Source organism: Geotrypetes seraphini, chromosome 8 (genome assembly GCF_902459505.1).
Source record: "Geotrypetes seraphini chromosome 8, aGeoSer1.1, whole genome shotgun sequence".
Classification (NCBI taxonomy): domain Eukaryota; kingdom Metazoa; phylum Chordata; class Amphibia; order Gymnophiona; family Dermophiidae; genus Geotrypetes; species Geotrypetes seraphini.
In genome coordinates this window covers 92,604,806-92,624,067 of record NC_047091.1, presented here as the reverse complement: position 1 = coordinate 92,624,067, position 19,262 = coordinate 92,604,806, and the positions used below count along the sequence as shown (strand labels likewise).

At 47.6% G+C, this 19,262-nt stretch overlaps 1 protein-coding gene across 1 annotated transcript in view; it reads left to right on the top strand.

Moving 5' to 3' along the window:
• The window catches only part of MYO1F (myosin IF), a 235,841-nt gene that overhangs the window by 206,048 nt on the left and 10,531 nt on the right, over positions 1–19,262 (top strand). Inside the window, 1 exon segment of the mRNA XM_033955757.1 lies at positions 2,421–2,622. Within this exon segment, the coding sequence (XP_033811648.1) occupies positions 2,421–2,622 (202 nt within the window).

The window sequence follows — 19,262 nt, the reverse complement described above, 5'->3', positions numbered from 1 at the left end:
AACTTTGGGCCATCCACCTGGTGCTTCTGGTGTTAGAGAGCATCTTATGGAGCAAAGTGGTTCAAGTTTTCTCAGACAACTTAATGATGTTGGCATATGTTAATCACCAAGGGGGCACCAAGATTTCCTCTCTACACCTGGAAGCCCAAATGCTGCTTCAGTGGGTGGAGGCCCATCTTCTGGGTTTTCTGGGTGACACCTGTGCAACAGTAGACAATATGCAAGTGGATTTTCTCAGCCAGAAGACCCTGGATCCTGGGGAGTGGCTGTGTCCCGGGAAGCCTTCACCTATATAATGCATCGGTGGGGGCAACCGACATTTGACCTGTTGATATCAGCTACAAACAAGAAGGCAGATCAATTCTTTAGTCGAAGATGCGATCTGGGATGTGAAGGTCTGAATGCCCTGGTTCAACCCTAGCTATAGGCAGGTCTTCTTTATACCTTCCCTTCGTAGCCCATGATAGGCCATCCTCTGCACTGGATCATGAAGCACCAGGAAAGAGTGATTCTAGTAGAGACTTACTGAGACACCCATAGTATGCAGACCTGGTTCGTCCGTAGCAGGATCAAAATCTCAAACTTCCTTGTCATCCCCTGTTGCTCATGTTTTTGGTGGCAATTGCCTCTGCCCAGAGAGTGTCGGAACTTCAGGCTTTGTCCTGTAGAGATCCTTTTCTTAGTATTATGGATGCAGGAGTGACCTTGTACATGGTTCCATTCTTCCTGTCAAAAGTGATTTCCAGTTTCCACATCAACCAGGAAATACGCTCACTTGCCTTTGCACCCTCTGGTTCGAGAAAAAGGATAAGGTGTTAAGATCCTTGGATGTGCTCAGATTCGTACTGTGGTATCTGGAAGTTACAAACAAATTTAGATTGTCAGATCATCTGTTTATGCTGTCAGGAACAGCCCATAAAGGTCATGAAGTTTTACAGAGTAGATACACACACACACACACTTAATCTTTAGGGAGTCCTCTGCTACATCCCGAAGGTTCAGGAATGAAGTGTCTGCTCTGCTATACTAGAAGTATAGATTAGGTTCTTACCTTGATAATCTTCTTTCTAGTAGACATACACTCCATTCCTGAAGCTCACCCTGTCAGTGGAGAATTCACCTGCTTCCTGCTTCAATGCTTGGGCCTCCTCCCTCTTGCCCCGATGCTGTCGGGGAGTCGGGGAGTCAGCGGGACAAGAGGGCTTGGGCTCCCTCTTGCCCTGATACTGTCGGGGAGTCGGCGGGGCAAGAGGGCTTGGGCTCCCTTTTGCCCCGAACGTAGTCGGGGGTTAGGGGTGCCGCGGGCCTGGAGGACTTAGGCTCCCTCCTGCCCGGATCGTTGTAGGGGGGGGGGGAATTCTGTAACTGGTGTTCTTTTTGACAGACACCGGTTATAGAATCCAGCTTTTAGGTGAAGGACTGGCTCCTCCTTCATCTAAAAGCCCTTGTTTTGGGCGTTTGGGACTTAGGCTTTTTGTAGCTTGATTATATGGTGTAAGTTTAGACATAAATAGATTGTGAGCCCACCGGGACAGATAGGGAAAATGCTTGAGTACCTCATTGTAAAACCGCTTAGATAATCTTGATAGGCGGTATATAAAATCCTAATAAATTTGAAACTTGATGTAGTGGTGGTCTGGGCGTTTAACCAGCTGAACGTAGAGGCAGGCCATTATCAAAAAAAAACCCTCCTTTTGGACGGGTTTTTTTTTTATAATGGACATTTTCCCTGCTTCTACTTTCAACATTTAAGACCTTAGGCCAAAAGGGGACTTAGATGTTTTTGGAATGGGAGGTTATAACTTTGTATTAGTACATTGATGGTTTTATACTATATTCATTGTTGGTATGCTTTCTAAAAAATAAAAAAAAATTATAATAAATTTCAAATAAAAAAAATACAGCTGCACTGACTAAGGGTCCTTGGATATTTTATAAAGAATCATTTGCAGCAAAATGATATTATCAACTGATTTCAATTATGCTTTTCATACTCATGCAATTTTGGTTTCTTAGAGCCCATGTGCTACATTCTGGGACTTTTAGGGGTCCTTTTATCAAGCTATGATAGGGGTTTAATGTGCGTAATACCACGCGTTAAACCGCCTGCCGCACTAGCTGCTAACGCCTGCATTGAGCAGGCATTAGTTTTTTAGACGGCCGCGGGGGTTAGCGCGTGATGAAATGTCCGATGCGCTAACCCCGCTAGCGCGGCTTGATAAAAGGACCCCTTAGTGTTCAGCAGCAAAAGTCTCAGAATGCAATCAAATGGGATATATTTTTTTGAAAATCCAAATAGGATCAATTAGAGTTGGCCTGGACTAAGTGTCAGAACTAGATGTGCAGAAATTGCATCTTCTGTTTCTCATGTCATTTTTAAGTTGTTTTTCTTTTGTGTGTCTGTGTGTACACATTTTTAGGAACCTGCAGAAATGGAGCCGCCCAGTTTCGACACAACACTGCCCGACAGCCAGAGCAACCATATGCCTCGCCTGCAAAGCAAATTCGAATGCCACCAACTGCTGCACTGCCCCCACAGAGTTCCAGCCGTAGAGCCAGGGCCAGAGTCCCCTCTGATCACAACATGGAGTTCCTTAATGTGCCAGACCAGGGGGTTGCTGGGTGAGTACAGGTGCAGCAACAGAATGTGAATGCAACTATGCCCAAGAAAGGGGCCATATGAGCCATGGTCTGTGCTATGAGAAACAGTCTTGATCAGCCCTGATTTACCGTATTTTCGCGGATATAACGCGCACCTGTGTAAAACGCGCACAGGGGTATAGCGCGCAGAAATCACGATGATATGTACCAAAACTTTTCTATACCGCGCTCAGGCATATAACGCGCATGATGCCCGACGCTCCTTTCGCCCGCCCTGACTTTCTGTGCGCTGTCCCGACTCTCCGTTCACCCCCCCTGACTTCCGTGCACTGTCCCCCCTTGAAGTCCTGTCCCCCCTTGAAGGTCTGTCCCCATCCTGAAAGCCTGATGCCCCCCCCCGACGTCCGATACATCCCCCCCCGGCAGGACCACTCGCACCCTCACCCCGAAGGACCGCCGACTCCCCAACAATATCGGGCCAGGAGGGAGCCCAAACCCTCCTGGCCACGGCGACCCCCTAACCCCACCCCGCACTACATTACGGGCAGGAGGGATCCCAGGCCCTCCTGCCCTCGACGCAAACCCCCCTCCCCCCCCAACGACCGCCCCCCCCCAAGAACCTCCGCCCGTCCCCCAGCCGACCCGCGACCCCCCTGGCCGACCCCCACGACCCCCCCACCCCCCTTCCCCGTACCTTTGGAAGTTGGCCGGACAGACGGGAGCCAAACCCGCCTGTCCGGCAGGCAGCCAACGAAGGAATGAGGCCGGATTGGCCCATCCGTCCTAAAGCTCCGCCTACTGGTGGGGCCTAAGGCGCGTGGGCCAATCAGAATAGGCCCTGGAGCCTTAGGTCCCACCTGGGGGCGCGGCCTGAGGCACATGGGCCAAACCCGACCATGTGTCTCAGGCCGCGCCCCCAGGTGGGACCTAAGGCTCCAGGGCCTATTCTGATTGGCCCACGCGCCTTAGGCCCCACCAGTAGGCGGAGCTTTAGGACGGATGGGCCAATCCGGCCTCATTCCTTCGTTGGCTGCCTGCCGGACAGGCGGGTTTGGCTCCCGTCTGTCCGGCCAACTTCCAAAGGTACGGGGAAGGGGGGTCGGCCCGGGGGGTCGCGGGTCGGCTGGGGGGGCGGTCGGAGGTTCTTGGGGGGGGGCGGTCGTTGGAGGGAGGGGGGTTTGCGTTGAGGGCAGGAGGGCCTGGGATCCCTCCTGCCCGTAATGTAGTGCGGGGTGGGGGTAGGGGGTCGCCGTGGCCAGGAGGGTTTGGGCTCCCTCCTGGCCCGATATTGTCGGGAAGTCGGCGGTCCTTCGGGGGGGGGGGGATGTATCGGACGTCGGGGAGTCGGCCGGGCAAGAGGGCTTGGGCTCCCTCTTGCTCCGATCGTGGATGCGGGTGCGGGTGGGAGCGCGTGCGAGCGGTCGTTCGGGGTGGGGGTGCGAGCGGTCCTGCTGGGGGGGTGAATCGGGCGTCGGGCGGGGTGGGAACTATGTTTAAAAACTTTTCTATACCGCGCTCAGGCATATAATGCGCGAGGGGTATGCGCGGTAGGTAAAATCGCGTATAACGCGCGCGTTATATCCGCGAAAATACGGTATACCCTTTCCTCAGCCCCCAGGCTCCCAACTGCCTATGATCTTGCAGATCTTTAAAGGGAGTAAATATTCACCAGTGGAAATCCCTGTATTAATTTAAATACTGGCTTTGGTGTTAAATTAATATATGTATTCAGTGTAGAGTAGTAGCCCAATGGTTAATACAATAAGCTTTGATATTCTTGGCTTCTGCAAGGGAAGATCGTGCCTAACGAACTTATTGCACTTCTTCAAAGAAATTAACAAATGCATGGACAAAGGGGATCCCATAGACATCGTATACTTAGATTTCCAAAAAGCCTTTGACAAGGTACCCCATGAACGCATACTATAATAATAATAATAATAATAACTTTATTCTTATATACCGCCAACAATCTTGCGACTTCTAGGCGGTTTACAATGAAGAGAAACTGCACAGACATCGAATTACAGAGTGTAGCAGTGAATATCTGATAGTAGCAACAATAAAAATAATAACAACAGTTTATATACTGCAGGACCGTGAAGTTCCATGCGGTTTACAATGAATTAGAAAAATTCCATAAATTGAAAGGAACATTCATAGTTAGAGATTAGAGGTTAACAGTTTACAAGATCTAATTTGGGGAGGGATTGCGATGGGGGCTATTGTCCTGATTCGTCACCTAGGTATTTCGAGAACAGGTATGTTTTTAGGTGTTTCCTAAATTCACCATAATTGTTTGTGTGTGTAATTAGTTTTTCCAAGTCTTTGCCCCATAAGGCTGCTTGGTATGATAGAAGTTGTTGATGGTGTCTCTTATATTTGCATACTCTGGCTGGTGGGGAAACGAATTTCTGGTGTGCTCTTCTCTCATGTCTGTTGGTTGGGAATGAGAAGAGGTCTGTTATATATTTAGGGGCTAGACCGGATAATACCTTGAAGCAGAAACATCCCAGTTTGAACTTCGTACGTGCCTCCATTGGCAGCCAGTGCAGGAGTCGGTAGGAAGGGGTTATATGATCGGACTTCTTCAGTCTGAAGATCAACCTGACTGCTGCATTTTGTATCAGTTGTAGTCTCTGCATTTGCTTCCGGGTGATTGCCAGATGGGTAATGTTGCAATAATCAAGGTGGCTTAGTATTAGGGATTGTACCAGAATTCTGAATGCTGAAGCGTCGAAGTATGCTCTAATGGACCTAAGTTTCCAGAGAGTAAAAAACCCCTTTCTGACTAGGGAGTCCACATGGTCTTTCATAGTTAGACCTTGATCCAGTATTACCCCCAGAACCTTCATTGTAGGTTGAATAGGGTAGTTAAGATTGTTAATGCGTAGTGGTGTTGTGGTGATATGTGGGTGTGGCAAGGCTATGAAGAATTTAGTTTTATCTGAATTAAGCTTCAGTTTGAATTAGAGAGTTGCGCGGGGACAGAAATCCCACCCGTCCCCACCCGTCCCCGCCAAAGTCCCACCCGTCCCCACCCGTCCCCGTGAGGAATCCCTCCATCCCCACCCGTCCCCGTGAGGAATCCCTCCGTCCCCACCCGTCCCCGCGAGGAATCCCCTCCGTCCCCGCCCGTCCATATAAACTTCAGAAATAGTTATTTCATTTAATTATGCTACTGAATTAAAGGCTCTGGTAGAAACCCATTTACAAATAAGCAAAAGACTTTATTAATTTGAAAATATTAATTGGGAAGAATACATACTTTGCAAATGGGTTTCAGAGCCTCTAATGTTTATAAATTTTTTATCAACACAACTAATATACTACTTTATCCTGAAGCAAAATAAAAAAAAAGAAATATAATTCTTTTCCTACCTTTGTTGCCTGGTTTCTGCTTTCCTCATGTTCTCATTCAATTCCTTCCATCCACTGTCTCTCTTCCTTCTGCATCTTCCATTTGCTCTGTTACTGTGCCTCTCCCTTTCTTCCCCCTTCCAAATTGGTCTGGCACCCATCTTCTTCTCTCCGCTCCCCCATAGTCTGGCATCTGTCTTCTTCCCTGCCAGTGTCTTCTCCCTACTCTCTCTTCCCCATTTCCTTTCAGCGTCCTTCTCCCCCCCATCTTCCCCATGTCCTGTCAGCGTCCTTCTCCCCCCTCTGTCTTCCACATGTGCTTTCAGTGTCCTTCTCCCCCCTCTGCTTCCCCATGTCCTTTCAGCGTCCTTCTCCCTCTCTGTCTTCCCCATGGCCTTTCAGCGTCCTTCTCCACCCACCCCCCGTCTTCCCCATGTCCTTTCAGCGTCCTTCTCCACCCCTTTGTCTTCCCCATGTGCTTTCAACATCCTTCTCCCCCCTCTGTCTTCCACAAGTGCTTTCAGAGTCCTTCCCCCCCCGCCCCGCCCTTCCCATGGCCTTTCAGCGTCCTTCTCCACCCCTTTGTCTTCCCCATATCCTTTCAGCGTCCTTCTCCACCCCTTTGTCTTCCCCATGTGCTTTCAGCATCCTTCTCCCCCCTCTGTCTTCCACAAGTGCTTTCAGATTCCTTCACCCCCCCCCGCCCTTCCCATGGCCTTTCAGCGTCCTTCTCCACCCCTTTGTATTCCCCATGTGCTTTCAGCGTCCTTCTCCCTCCTCTGTCTTCAAGTGCTTTCAGAGTCCTTCCCCCCCTCCTCCCGTCTTCCCCATGGCCTTTCAGCGTCCTTCTCCCCACTCCTTCTCTACCGCCCCGGGTGCAGTACACAGGCCAGGTCCCCTTACTTTTGTGGCACTTCCCCGACCGACTGACAACAGCCCCGGTCCGACAAACCTCCCTGCCCTTAACTGCGAATCTAAATTACCTTATTACAGCTGCTGTAAGAAGATAATTTAGATTCGCGGCTACAGGGCAGGGAGGATTGTCAGACCGGGGCTGTTGTCGGTCGGTCGGTCGGGGAAGTGCCACAAAAGTAAGGGGACCTGGCCGGCTGTGCTGCAACCGGGGCGGGGTGTGGCGGGGCGGACCGCCCCCTCCCTTGGTAGCCACTCGAACCGCGAGGCTACTCTCCTCCTTACCTGCACTGCCTGCAGCACAGAGCCAAACGGAAGTCTTCCCGACGTCAGCGCTGACGTCGGAGGGAGGGAGGGCTTTGTTTAAGCCCTCCCTCCCCTCCGACGTCAGCGCTGACGTCGGGAAGACTTCCGTTCGGCTCTGTGCTGCAAGCAGAGAAGGTAGGGAGAAGAGCCGCGCGACTGAGTACATCCAGCCCCGCAGGAACCCCGCGACCCTCGGAGGCGTCCCCACGGGATCCCCGCGACCCTAGGGGCGTCCCCACGGGATCCCCGTGACCCAAAGGGGGAACCCGCAGGATGCCCGCGGGTCCCGCGGGATTCCCGTCGTCCCCGTTCCCGTGCAGCTCTCTAGTTTGAATTCTGTAGTCCATTGTTCCATCAGGTTTAGCGCTTCTGTTGCCGTGGGGGTGATTGCGGAGGGTGACGTATTAAACGGGATAATGATTGTAAAGTCATCCGCATAACTGAATACTTTTATACCCCGTTGGGCCAGCTGCATGCCTAGTGATGATATATAGACGTTAAAGAGTAGTGGGGATAATGGAGACCCCTGTGGAACGCCTGATGGGTTTCTCCATGTTTTAGAGAGGTTGCAGTTGAAGCGTACTTGATAGGTGCGGGTCGTAAGGAATCCTCGGAACCAGTCAAATACCTCACCTCCGATACCGATTGCGTCTAAACATTGTAGCAATTTTTTGTGATCCACCAGGTCGAAGGCCGAGCTCATGTCAAATTGCATGATTAAGGCATTATGGCCCTTGCTGAATAAGTTGCGTAAGTATTCTAGGGTCGCTGCAATCACCGTCTCAGTGCTAAACAGAGGTCTGAAGCCAGACTGGGTTTCATGTAGTAGTGAGAACTGATCAAGGTAGTTCATCAATTGGGTATGTACCAAACCTTCCATTATTTTTACGAAGAATGGAATGGATGCTACCGGTCTATAGTTGGTTACAGATGTTAGGGATTGTTTACGATTTTTTGGAATTGGGGTGATTATAATGCGACCGTTATTCGTTAGGAATTTTCCGTTTTTGAACTTATTGGTCAGATAACTCCACAGTGTTAGTTTAAAGTCTAATGGGGCTGTTTTCATAATGTTGGGGGGACAGGGATCTAGAATGCAGTGTGATTTAGTGTACTTGTTATAGAGTTTTATGAAGTTATTCCATTCTAGATCCTGAAAGGAGGTCCAAAACATATCCACAGGTATTTCGTTTTCATGTATGTTGGCTATTTGATGTGCAGGTATGCTGTTTGTTGGGCAATTGTTCCTTAGGTTCTTAATTTTTGAGTCAAAGTGTTGAGCTAGATCGTCTGCTGATGGAAGTTTTATGTCGTGCATGGATTGATTGTGGCGTGTGGTGTCGAATAAATTTGTAACCAGGTTGAACAGTTCTTTAGTGTTGAATCCTTTTGAACTCATATTGGATGTATGAATTTTGGATGAGTAGAATGTTTTTCGTTTTTCTTTTATCAATTGTTTGTAGTCCTTTATGTTGGATCTCCAATTGTTCCGGTCTGATATTTCTCCTGTTTTATTCCAGATCCTTTCTAGTCGTCTTACTGAGTGTTTCATGTTTAATAATTCGGAGTCGAACCATTTATTATATTTATTTGAGCGGTTTGTTCTGTTTCGTTTAGGGGCTATTTTATCTAGGATGGATGTGCTTGTTTTCGTCCACTGTTCCCAGAACTCATCCCCTTCATTTATTTCCTCACGCGATTCATAATGTGCCCAGTATTCCTCTGGGTTGATGTGGCCCCTTGTGAGATGTTCTTTTTTTATCTTTGGGTGAGTTTTTTCTTTTGGTTGATTCCAGATTAAGTTAAAGTAGTAGGTGAAATGATCGGACCAGATGTCGTGGTACCATATACCGTCGGATATAGAAATAGAAGGATTTAGGATCTCTTTTGAGGACATAGCTACCAAATCTAACTGATGGCCTTTTTCATGAGTTTGTGTGGATGAAGGAAGATTGTAGTTGAGTGAGGATAGGAAGTTTTTAAAATCTTTCGTGTCAGGATTGTCCTCATTCTCTAAGTGTATGTTTACATCTCCTGCTATAATATTGTAAGACGGAGTAATTGAATTATGTAGAATGAATTCGTAGAAGTCCTCTCTGGCCTTTGACCAGCTTTTTGGCGGGACATAAAATAGAATACAGGAGAGGTATTCTTCTAGATTCTTATTACTAATTTTGCATGCTAGTATTTCTAATTGGTTGGTTATCTTGGATTCTACTAATTCAAGTTCAAGTTCTTCCTTAAGGATGACTGCCAGTCCTCCCCCTCTTCTGTCTTCGCGGTTTAACATGTGAATTTTATAGTTATCTGGCATTAGGTCGTTTAGTATTGGATCTTCTTCGGACAGTAGCCATGTTTCTGTTAGAAAGAGGCAGGCTAACTGCTTGTTGATGATCCAATCTTTGATTAAGAAAGCTTTGTTCCTTACTGATCTAGTGTTGAGGTAGGCGCAGGGAACAGAGGTAGTTGTGATGGGTAAGGTGAGTGTAGTAGTTTTGATTGGTTTTATTTCCCTTGTTCTTTTTTTGGTGGTACGGTGTGGTCTACCGTTACTTGTGATTATTTTGATATGATTTACTCTTTCTTCCTGTTGGTCAATTGGAAGCCTAATGGGTGTGACAGGGTAATGAACGGAGTGAAGTTTTGGATAGAGCGAGATAACGTTCCTAACGTTATTGCTTAATAAATAGATCAATAGGATCAATAAGAGCTTCATGTTTGCTGGTTGTTGTAATTGGTGCTAATCTTTGAAAAAGGTCGGCTTTTCTGTGTCAGGAGGGGGGCGGAGCGGGGTCCCACGCTCCTCTCCTTGCTGCAGAAGGGCCGGCGAAAGAGGCAGGTTCCTCCGGTGCTAATCTTTGAAAAAGGTCGGCTTTTCTGTGTCGGGAGGGGGGCAGAGCGGGGCTCCCACGCTCCTCTCCTTGCTGCAGAAGGGCCGGCGAAAGAGGCAGGTTCCTCCGGTGCTAATCTTTGAAAAAGGTCGGCTTTTCTGTGTCAGGAGGGGGGCGGAGCAGGGCTCCCACACTCCTCTCCTTGCCGGTCTCTCTCTCGGTCTCTCTCCCCCACCTTGGACTCCCTCACTTGGCCAACTCCTTCCTTTGTGGCTCCTTTAGTCAGGTCTGACAGGCAGAGTTGCTCTGAAAAGTGGAAACGATGTGAAAAGTCCTTTAGTTGGAGAGGAGACTGCATGGTAGAGCTGGGCACTATGGAAACTGAAGAACCATGAGGCGGAAGGAGACGTACATAGATGGATCAAAAATTGGTTGGCGGGTAGAAGGCAAAGGGTAGGAGTGAAGGGCCACTACTCGGACTGGAGGAGGGTCACGAGTGGTGTTCCGCAGGGGTCGGTACTCGGACCACTGCTGTTCAATGTATTTATAAATGATCTAGAAACAGGGACGAAGTGCGAAGTAATAAAATTCACAGACAACACCAAACTATTTTTAGTGGAGTTAGGACTAAAGAGGACTGCGAAGATTTACAAAGGGACCTGAACAAACTGGGAGAGTGGGCGACGAGATGGCTGATGAAGTTTAATGAAGAGAAAGTACAGCTATACGATGGGAGGGCTGGTAATGGGTGAAAGTACTCAAGAAAAGGACTTGGGGGTAATAGTGGACAACACAATGAAGCCGTCGGCACAGTGAGCAGTGGCCTCTAAGAAGGCGAATAGAATGCTGGGTACTATCAAGAAAGGTATTACAACCAGAACAAAAGAAGTTATCCTGCCATTGTATCGGGCGATGGTGCACCCGCATATGGAGTACTGCGTCCAATATTGGTTGCCATACCTTAAGAAGGATACTCGAGAGGGTTCAGAAAAGAGCGATGCGACTAATAAAAGGTATGGAAAACCTTTCATATGCTGGAAGATTAGAGAAACTGGGGCTCTTTTCCCCTAGAAAAGCGGAGACTTAGGAGACATGATAGAGACTTGCAAGATCATGAAGGGCATGGAGAAAGTGGAGAGGGACAGATTCTTCAAACGTTCGAAAACTACAAGAATGAGAGGGCATTCGGAAAAATTAAGAGGGGACAGATTCAGAACCAATGCTAGGAAGTTCTTCTTCACCTAAAGGGTGGTGGACACCTGGAATGCGCTTCGGAAGGGTGTGATAGGACAGAGTACGGTATTGGGGTTCAAGAAGGGATTAGATAATTTTCTGAAGGAAAAGGGAATAGAAGGGTATAGATAGAGGATTACTATACAGGTCCTCCTGGACCTAATGGGCCGCCGCGTGAGCAGACTGCTGGGCATGATGGACCTTTGGTCTGATCCAGCAGCGGCACTGCTTATGTTCTTAATGTCCACTGCAGCTCCTTGTGACCTTGAGGAAGTCACTTAACCTTCCATTGCCCTAGGTACAAAACTTAGATTGTAAGCCCACTAGGGACAAGTACCTGCATATGTGTACAATGCTGTGTAGTCTAGTAATCCTATAGAAATAATTAATAATAATAGTAGTACTAGTGCTGCCATTCAGCAGAGCTGAATATATCTTTAATATAGTGACCGCCACTGTTGCTATACTATACAGTACTTTATGGTACAGAGCAATCAAAACTAGGGGTTTTTGTTCCAGCTGAAATTCTTGGGTCTTTGGTTTCAGCTGAAATTAAAGTCGAATCCAAAACCATAACCCTGCCCCCCCATCCCCATCCCCATCCCCATCCCCACCCCCGCCACTTCCACAAGTCCATCTGCCCTGGGCCAGTCGCACCAACAAAACACCCATCCTCCTGGGCCGTCCACCTTGCCCTATCCCTTGCACTTGCCCTATCCCTTAGGCCTTCTAAAAGCTGTGGCAATCTAGTTGCCTATTCAGAACAAAAGCGATTCTGAGTCACTCCTGCCTGCTGCATAGTGAAAATGGTGACCGTGTCTTCCCTCAGCAGCCTTGTGATACTGCTGCAGAAGGCCATGACTGCCATTTTGAGATTGGAACCAGCATGGGCAAGAGCAATCCCCAGTCACTCCTGCTCATGTCATTTCCAATCTCAAAACTGCCACCATTACTTCACGCAGCAGCCTATGGAGTAGGTGGGAACAGGAGAAGCTCAGGATCGCTCCTGCTCTGAAGAGGCCACTAGACCACCAGGATTTTTAGAAGATAGGCCCAGGAAGGGCCTACAGGTGAAGTGTTGGGAAAGGGTGGAGTTGGTGGGCAGCCTGGGAAGATGTTTTTTATTTTTTTGTCAGGGAGCTGGCTTAGCCTTGCGTTGGGTGGCATAGACTGAGGGAGAGGACATGGTTTCAGTTTGTCAAAAATACCCTCTACTTTATGGCATACCATACTATAGCTATAAGATTTATCCATATAACAGCTGTATATTGCAATGATAAGAGAAATTATATAACTGGGTGCCAACTATTATGTGCTACTTTTGTGCCTAAATATACATAAAACCAGCACTTTCTTGTTTAAGTATGTGCTTACCTAACTGGTGGCAAAGTGGTGTGGCCTACAAAGGAAATAATATTATCCAGATGGACTTCTGAAAATTGATAAGGAATCCTGGAGACAGCAGAAGAGCGATTGCCTTCTCTAGAAAACTAAAGCTTTGAGCCACCAGAAGCCAATTTTCCAGGTTTGGAAGAGGATGAAGTTATCAATGTGGTCTACTTTTAAGTGAGGTTGTTTTACCACAGGGTCACATTTATGCAAAATAACCCTATTAAACCAGAGCATGCATTGATAACTTTCCCTCTGTATGACCTTGCTTGTGAACGAGTGCAGCTGCCTCCATGAGGCACTTTAAAAACACCCTGGAACCAAGAAAAGGCAAAAAGGAAAGACTTTGAACTACAAATGGTTAGATTGAAGATAAACCTGAGTTATTTCTTCTAAGAAGAATGGAATGAGATAAATGTGTATGCTTCCTTCAGATCCAGCATACACATCCAATCTCCATTGTTGAGCAGAAGAAGAATGAAGGGGATAATAGTCATTCTGAATTTCTCCTTGAGAAGGTAATGGTTGAGGTTTCTGAGATTGAGTATAGGGAACAAAGCCCCCTATCTCTTTTGGAATGAGAAATATCTTGAGTAGAAACATTGATTCTTCTCCTGAGATGGGACAGGTTTTATGACCTTGGCTTGGAGAAATAGGCAGACTTCCTCCTCCAACCTATTGAGGTAGCTGGAAGGAGGTTTAGTCTTTGGTAAATCTAAGACAACATCCCTCCCAGAAAAAGTAAAGGACTCATATATCCTGGTGTTTTGCTATGCCAACAGAAAAAAAACCCCTGTATTGTGCCTATCACAGGTAGGGTAGGATGAATGTTTTGTAGAGACTGGAGATGAAGAGTATAGTCAAAAGGAAGGCTGCTGCTTAAGTTGGTCAGAGGGTCACCTGCTTAGGTTGAGCTCTTTTTCTTTGCCTTGGCTTAGGGCAGGGGTGTCCAATGTCGGTCCTCGAGGGCCGCAGTCCAGTCGGGTTTTCAAGATTTCCCTAATCAATATTCATGAGATCTATTTGCATGCACTGCTTTCATTGTATGCTAAAAGATCTCATGCATATTCATTGGGGAAATCCTGAAAACCCGACTGGATTGCGGCCCTCGAGGACTGACATTGGACACCCCTGGCTTAGGGGAAACAGTATTGCTCAGCCTGCTGAGGTTATTTCTAGTAACAAAATCTCTTGTGGTAGTATCACATCTGTATTAATTGAAAGAAGTATGCCTCGCACAGATAGCCGATATGGAGGGTTGAACTGCTTCTTTAATTATGTCCAACATTTCTTTCACTATCTCTTATACTGGAAGCTTGCAACCATGCTAAGCATTGGGTGGCAGCTATAGAAACAAGAGACTGGCTGAGGCTTTGATGGCATCATAAGTTGCTCTTGAGCTTGTATAGGAAAAAGAAGTGTGAAAATGTGCACTTTGAGAAATATCATGTGCATGTTCTGCAATCCTGATACAGAGCACTGCTCGAAACACGATTGCATTGGTGACTTAAGAACATAAGCAATGCCTCTGCTGGGTCAGACCTGAGGTCCATCATGCCCAGCAGTCCGCTCAAGCGGCGGCCCAACAGGTCCAGGACCTATGCAGTAATCCTCTATCTATACCCCTCTATCCCCTTTTCCAGCAGGAAATTGTCCAATCCTTTCTTGAACCCCAGTACCGTACTCTGCCCTATTACGCTCTCTGGAAGCGCATTCCAGGTGTCCACCCCACGCTGGGTATAGAAGAACTTCCTAGCATTCGTTTTGAATCTGTCCCCTTTCAACTTTTCTGAATGCCCTCTTGTTCTTTTATTATTCGAAAGTTTGAAGAATCTGTCCCTCTCTACTTTCTCTATGTCCTTCATGATCTTGTAAGTCTCTATCATATCCCCTCTAAGTCTCCTCTTCTCTAGGGAAAAGAGACCCAGTTTCTATAACCTCTCAGCGTATGAAAGGTTTTCCATCCCCTTAATCAGATGCATCGTTCTCCTCTGAACCCTCTCGAGTAACGCCAAGTCCTTCATAATGTACGGCGACCAATACTGGACGCAGTACTCCAGATGCGGACGCACCATCGCCCGATACAATGGCAGGATAACTTCTTTCCTTCTGGTTGTAATACCCTTCTTGATTATGCCTAGCATTCTGTTTGCCTTCTTAGCGGCCGCTGCGCACTGTGCCGTCGGCTTCATTTTCATATCCACCATTACCCCCAAGTCCCTTTCTTGGGTACTCTCATTTAATAACATCCCTCCCATTGTATAATTGTACCTCAGGTTTCTGTTTCCCACATGTAATACTTTACATTTCTCAACGTTGAACTTCATCTGCCATCTTGTCGCCCATTCCCCTAGTTTGTTCAAGTCCCTTTACAATTCTTTGCAGTCCTCTTTAGTCTGAGCTCCACTAAATAGTTTGGTATCGTCCGCAAATTTTATTATCTCACACTTCGTCCCTGTTTCTAGATCATTTATGAATATATTAAATAGCAGTGGCCCGAGCACCTACGGGACCCCACTCATGACCCTCCTCCAGTCCGAGTAGTGGCCCTTCACTCCTACCCTCTGTTTCCTACCCGCCAACCAGTTTTTGATCCATCTTTGTACGTCTCCTTCCACCCCATGGTTCTTCATTTTCCGGAGTAGGCATTCATGGGGCACCTTGTCAAAGGCTTTTTGGAAATCTAGATATATGATGTCTATGGGGTCTCCTTTGTCCATCCGTTTGTTAATTCCTTCGAAGAAGTGCAATAAGTTCGTTAGGCACGATCTCCCCTTGCAGAAACCATGTTGGCTGGTTATCAGAAGTTCGTTTCTTTCAAAATGTTCATCGATGTTTTCTTTTATCAATGCTTCCGCCATTTTCCCCGGAACCGAAGTCAGACTCACTGGTATGTAGTTTCCTGGGTCACCTCTTGATCCCTTTTTAAAGATGGGGTAACGTTGGCTATCTTCCAGTCCTCCGGGATCATGCCTGTTTTCAGGGATAGATTGCAAATTTGCTGCAATAGTTCCGCTATCTCCTCCTTTAATTCCTTCAGAACCCTTAGATGGATTCCGTCCGGACCCGGGGATTTGTCAGTTTTTAGTTTTTCTATCTGCCTGCGTACATCGTCAAGGCTCACTTCCATAGATGTTAATTTTTCTGCTTGATTTCCATTGAAGAATTGCTCAGGTTCCGGTATGTTGGATTTGTCTTTGTTTGTAAATACAGACGAAAAGAACATGTTAAGTCTTTCTGCCACTTCTTTCTCCTCCTTTACCACTCCCTTCCTGTCTCCGTCGTCCAGCGGTCCAGCGGACTTCTATTCCGGTGATGATTTAGACAGAATGAAAGCTAAGTCATGCTTTCTTCCTTCTTTTGGATGAATAGACATGATTTCTAATTAATAAAAAATACATTGGACCCATGATTAAAAACAGTGGCATTGATGGAGGATAGAATTCTTATCTCCAACAGCTGATGGTATGAAGGGCTAGCAATAGGAATAACATGCTTAAGGACTTAATATGAATATATGTACTAGTGTTTTAGCCCGTTACATTAACGAGTGCTAGAGTGGATGTCTATTTTTATTTTTTTTTTGGGGGGGGGGTTCTTTGTCTCTTTCTCCTTGGACGCTGTCTGTCTGTCATTCTTTCTGTCTGTGTCTCTTTCTGGCCCCATGTCTGTCTATCTTTCTTTCTGTCTCTGTCTCGCTGGCCCCCTGTATTTCTCTGTTGCACCATGCCTGCATGTCTGTCAGTGGCCCCCTTCCTATGTCCAAAGTGTCCCATCCTATGTCCTTAGTACCCTCAGTGCTTCCTTCCTATGTCCTTAGTGCCCTTTCCTATGTTCTTAGTACCCCAGTGCTTCCTTCCCATGTCCTTAGTACCCATTCCTACATCCTTAGTGCCCCCAGTGCCTCCTTCCCATGTCCTAAGTGCCCCCAGTGCCTCCGTCCTGTGTCCATAGTACCCCCAGTGCCTCCTTCCCATGTCCTTAGTGGCCTCAGTGCATCCATCCTGTGTCCTTAGTGCCCCCAGTGCCTCCTTCCCGTGTCCTTAGTGCCCCCAGTACCTCTGTCCTGTGTCCTTAGTGTCCTCAGTGCCCCTTCCTATGTCCTTAGTACCCCCCTGTGCCTCTTTCCTATGTCTCCCTCACTGCCTTCAAGACTTTGACCCAACCCCACCCCCGAAGCCAGCCTGCCTGCCTGCCTCCCTCCCATCCCCCTATACCCCCACCACCATTCCCCCTGTACAGTAGAATCCGGCATTTTTATTTCCCTCCCTCCCATCCCCCCTGTGTAGTAGAACTGGTGATCAGCCTGTTTCCATCTTCCCCCCCCCCGCCACAATTCAGCCAACCCCATTGACCCTTCCATCCGCCACTCCCACTGCGAGACGACCTACAAACCTTCCAGAACCAGCAGCGTCCCCAGCACTTTAAAGACGCTGCTTCATGACCTTCTAATGCTGATTTCCTCTGCCACGTCTCTGTCTCTGATGATGTCATCAGGGACGCGGCAGAGGAAATTGGCATTAGGTCGCGAAGCGGCTTCTTTAAAGTGCTGGGGACGCTGCTGGTTCCGGAAGGTCTTTTGTTGTTTCGGGGTGGATGGGAGGCTCAATGGGGGTTCAGGTGCGGCGGGGATGGGGGACCGAAGACGACGAACTGCTTCCTTCTAGTGAGTCGAGGGAGGGAGTAGAAGCGCACATGCGCACTCTTGCCGGCGGGGACCTACAGGTCCACGGAAAATGGAACACGCAGGTAAGAGTGCACATGCACGCTTAGGGTTTTATTATATTAGATAATATCACCATCTAGGTTCTTTGGAATGTATTACTGGGGCGGTTTTGGCCTTTAGAAAATAGGCATGAAATTGGAATTGTTGGACATTTAACATGGGTGCCCTGTTATAAAATTACTCCCCCTATTTGTATGGTCTACAAGTAATCAGTGGTGTAGTAAGGGGGGCGGGGAGGGTGGACCACCCTGGGTGCCATCTTGGCAGGGGTGCTGCTCCTTGTGACCCTGGGCAAGTCACTTAATCCTCCATTGTCCCAGGTACAAAATAAGTACCTGTATATATGTAAAACCATTTTGAATGTGTAACCGCAAACAAACAATATACAAGGCCCATTCCTCTATTCTTCCTCTCCATGGGTCCAGGATGTGATGTCAGAAGGGAGTTGAGGCCACCGCAAGCAGCAGGTGGAAGGTGCTGCTCACACCAGCAAACATTTCAAGAGGTATGTGGGGGGAGGGGTGCTCAAGTGGTGGGGAAAAGTAGGGGGCGAAAAGCACAATGATGCAAGGTGCCTCCCTCCCTCACTATGCCACTGGGTTAATTTGTTCATTTCGACTACACACATAAAAGTCAGTTCTATCTCCCTACTTTCTTCTTGTTTCTATCCTACCCTATGGGCTCCTTTTATCAAGGTGTGTTACGGGGGTTAGCGTGTCGGACATTTCATCACGCGCTAACCCCCGCAGCACACCAAAAAACTAACTTCCAAAAAGCCTTCGACAAGGTACCACATGAAAGACTGCTAAGGAAGCTATGGAACCACGGGGTGCAAGGGGAGGTCCACCGATGGATCAAAAATTGGCTGGCGGACAGGAAACAGAGGGTTGGAATAAAGGGCCATTACTCACACTGGCAATGGGTCATGAGCGGAGTTCCGCAGGGGTCGGTGCTGGGACCGCTCCTGTTCAATATATTTATCAACGACCTGGAGGCAGGAACAAAATGTGAGGTTATTAAATTTGCGGATGACACTAAACTATACAGCAGGGTCAAAACCATGGAGGACTGCGAAGACCTCCAAAAAGATCTGACAACGCTGGAAGAGTGGGCCAAAAAGTGGCAAATGAGCTTCAACATAGGGAAATGCAAGGTCATGTATGTAGGGAAAAAGAACCCGATGTTCACTTACAAAATGGGGGGATCACCGCTAGGGGTGAGTAACCTTGAAAGAGACCTGGGAGTGATGGTAGACACATCATTGAAGGCATCGGCGCAGTGTGCCACATCTTCAAGGAAGGCGAACAGAATGTTGGGCATCATTAAGAAGGGTATCACGACCAGGACGAAGGAAGTAATCCTGCCACTGTATCGTGAATGGTGCGCCCGCACCTGGAGTACTGTGTCTAGTACTGGTCGCCGTTCCTCAAGAAGGACATGGCGGTACTTGAGAGAGTCCAGAGAAGAGCAACTAAGCTAATAAAGGGTATGGAAGACCTCTCATATACTGACAGACTGAAGAAGTTGGGGCTTTTCTCCCTGGAAAAGCGGAGACTTAGAGGAGACATGATAGAAACCTTCAAGATCATGAAGGGCATAGAAAGAGTAGACAGGGACAGATTTTTCAAATTACGGGGAACCACAAGTACAAGGGGGCACTCAGAGAAATTGAAAGGGGAAAGGTTTAGAACAAACGCCAGGAAGTTCTTTTTCACTCAGAGGGTGGTGGATACATGGAACGCGCTACCGGAGGTTGTGATAAGCAGAAGCATGCTACAGGGCTTCAAAGAGGGTCTGGACAAGTACCTGGAGGACAAAGGGATTGAGGAGTACAGATAGGAGTAGAGGTAGGTAATAGGGATAGGATTAGAGGATTAGAGGCAGTTACAAAATTAGTCATGGAC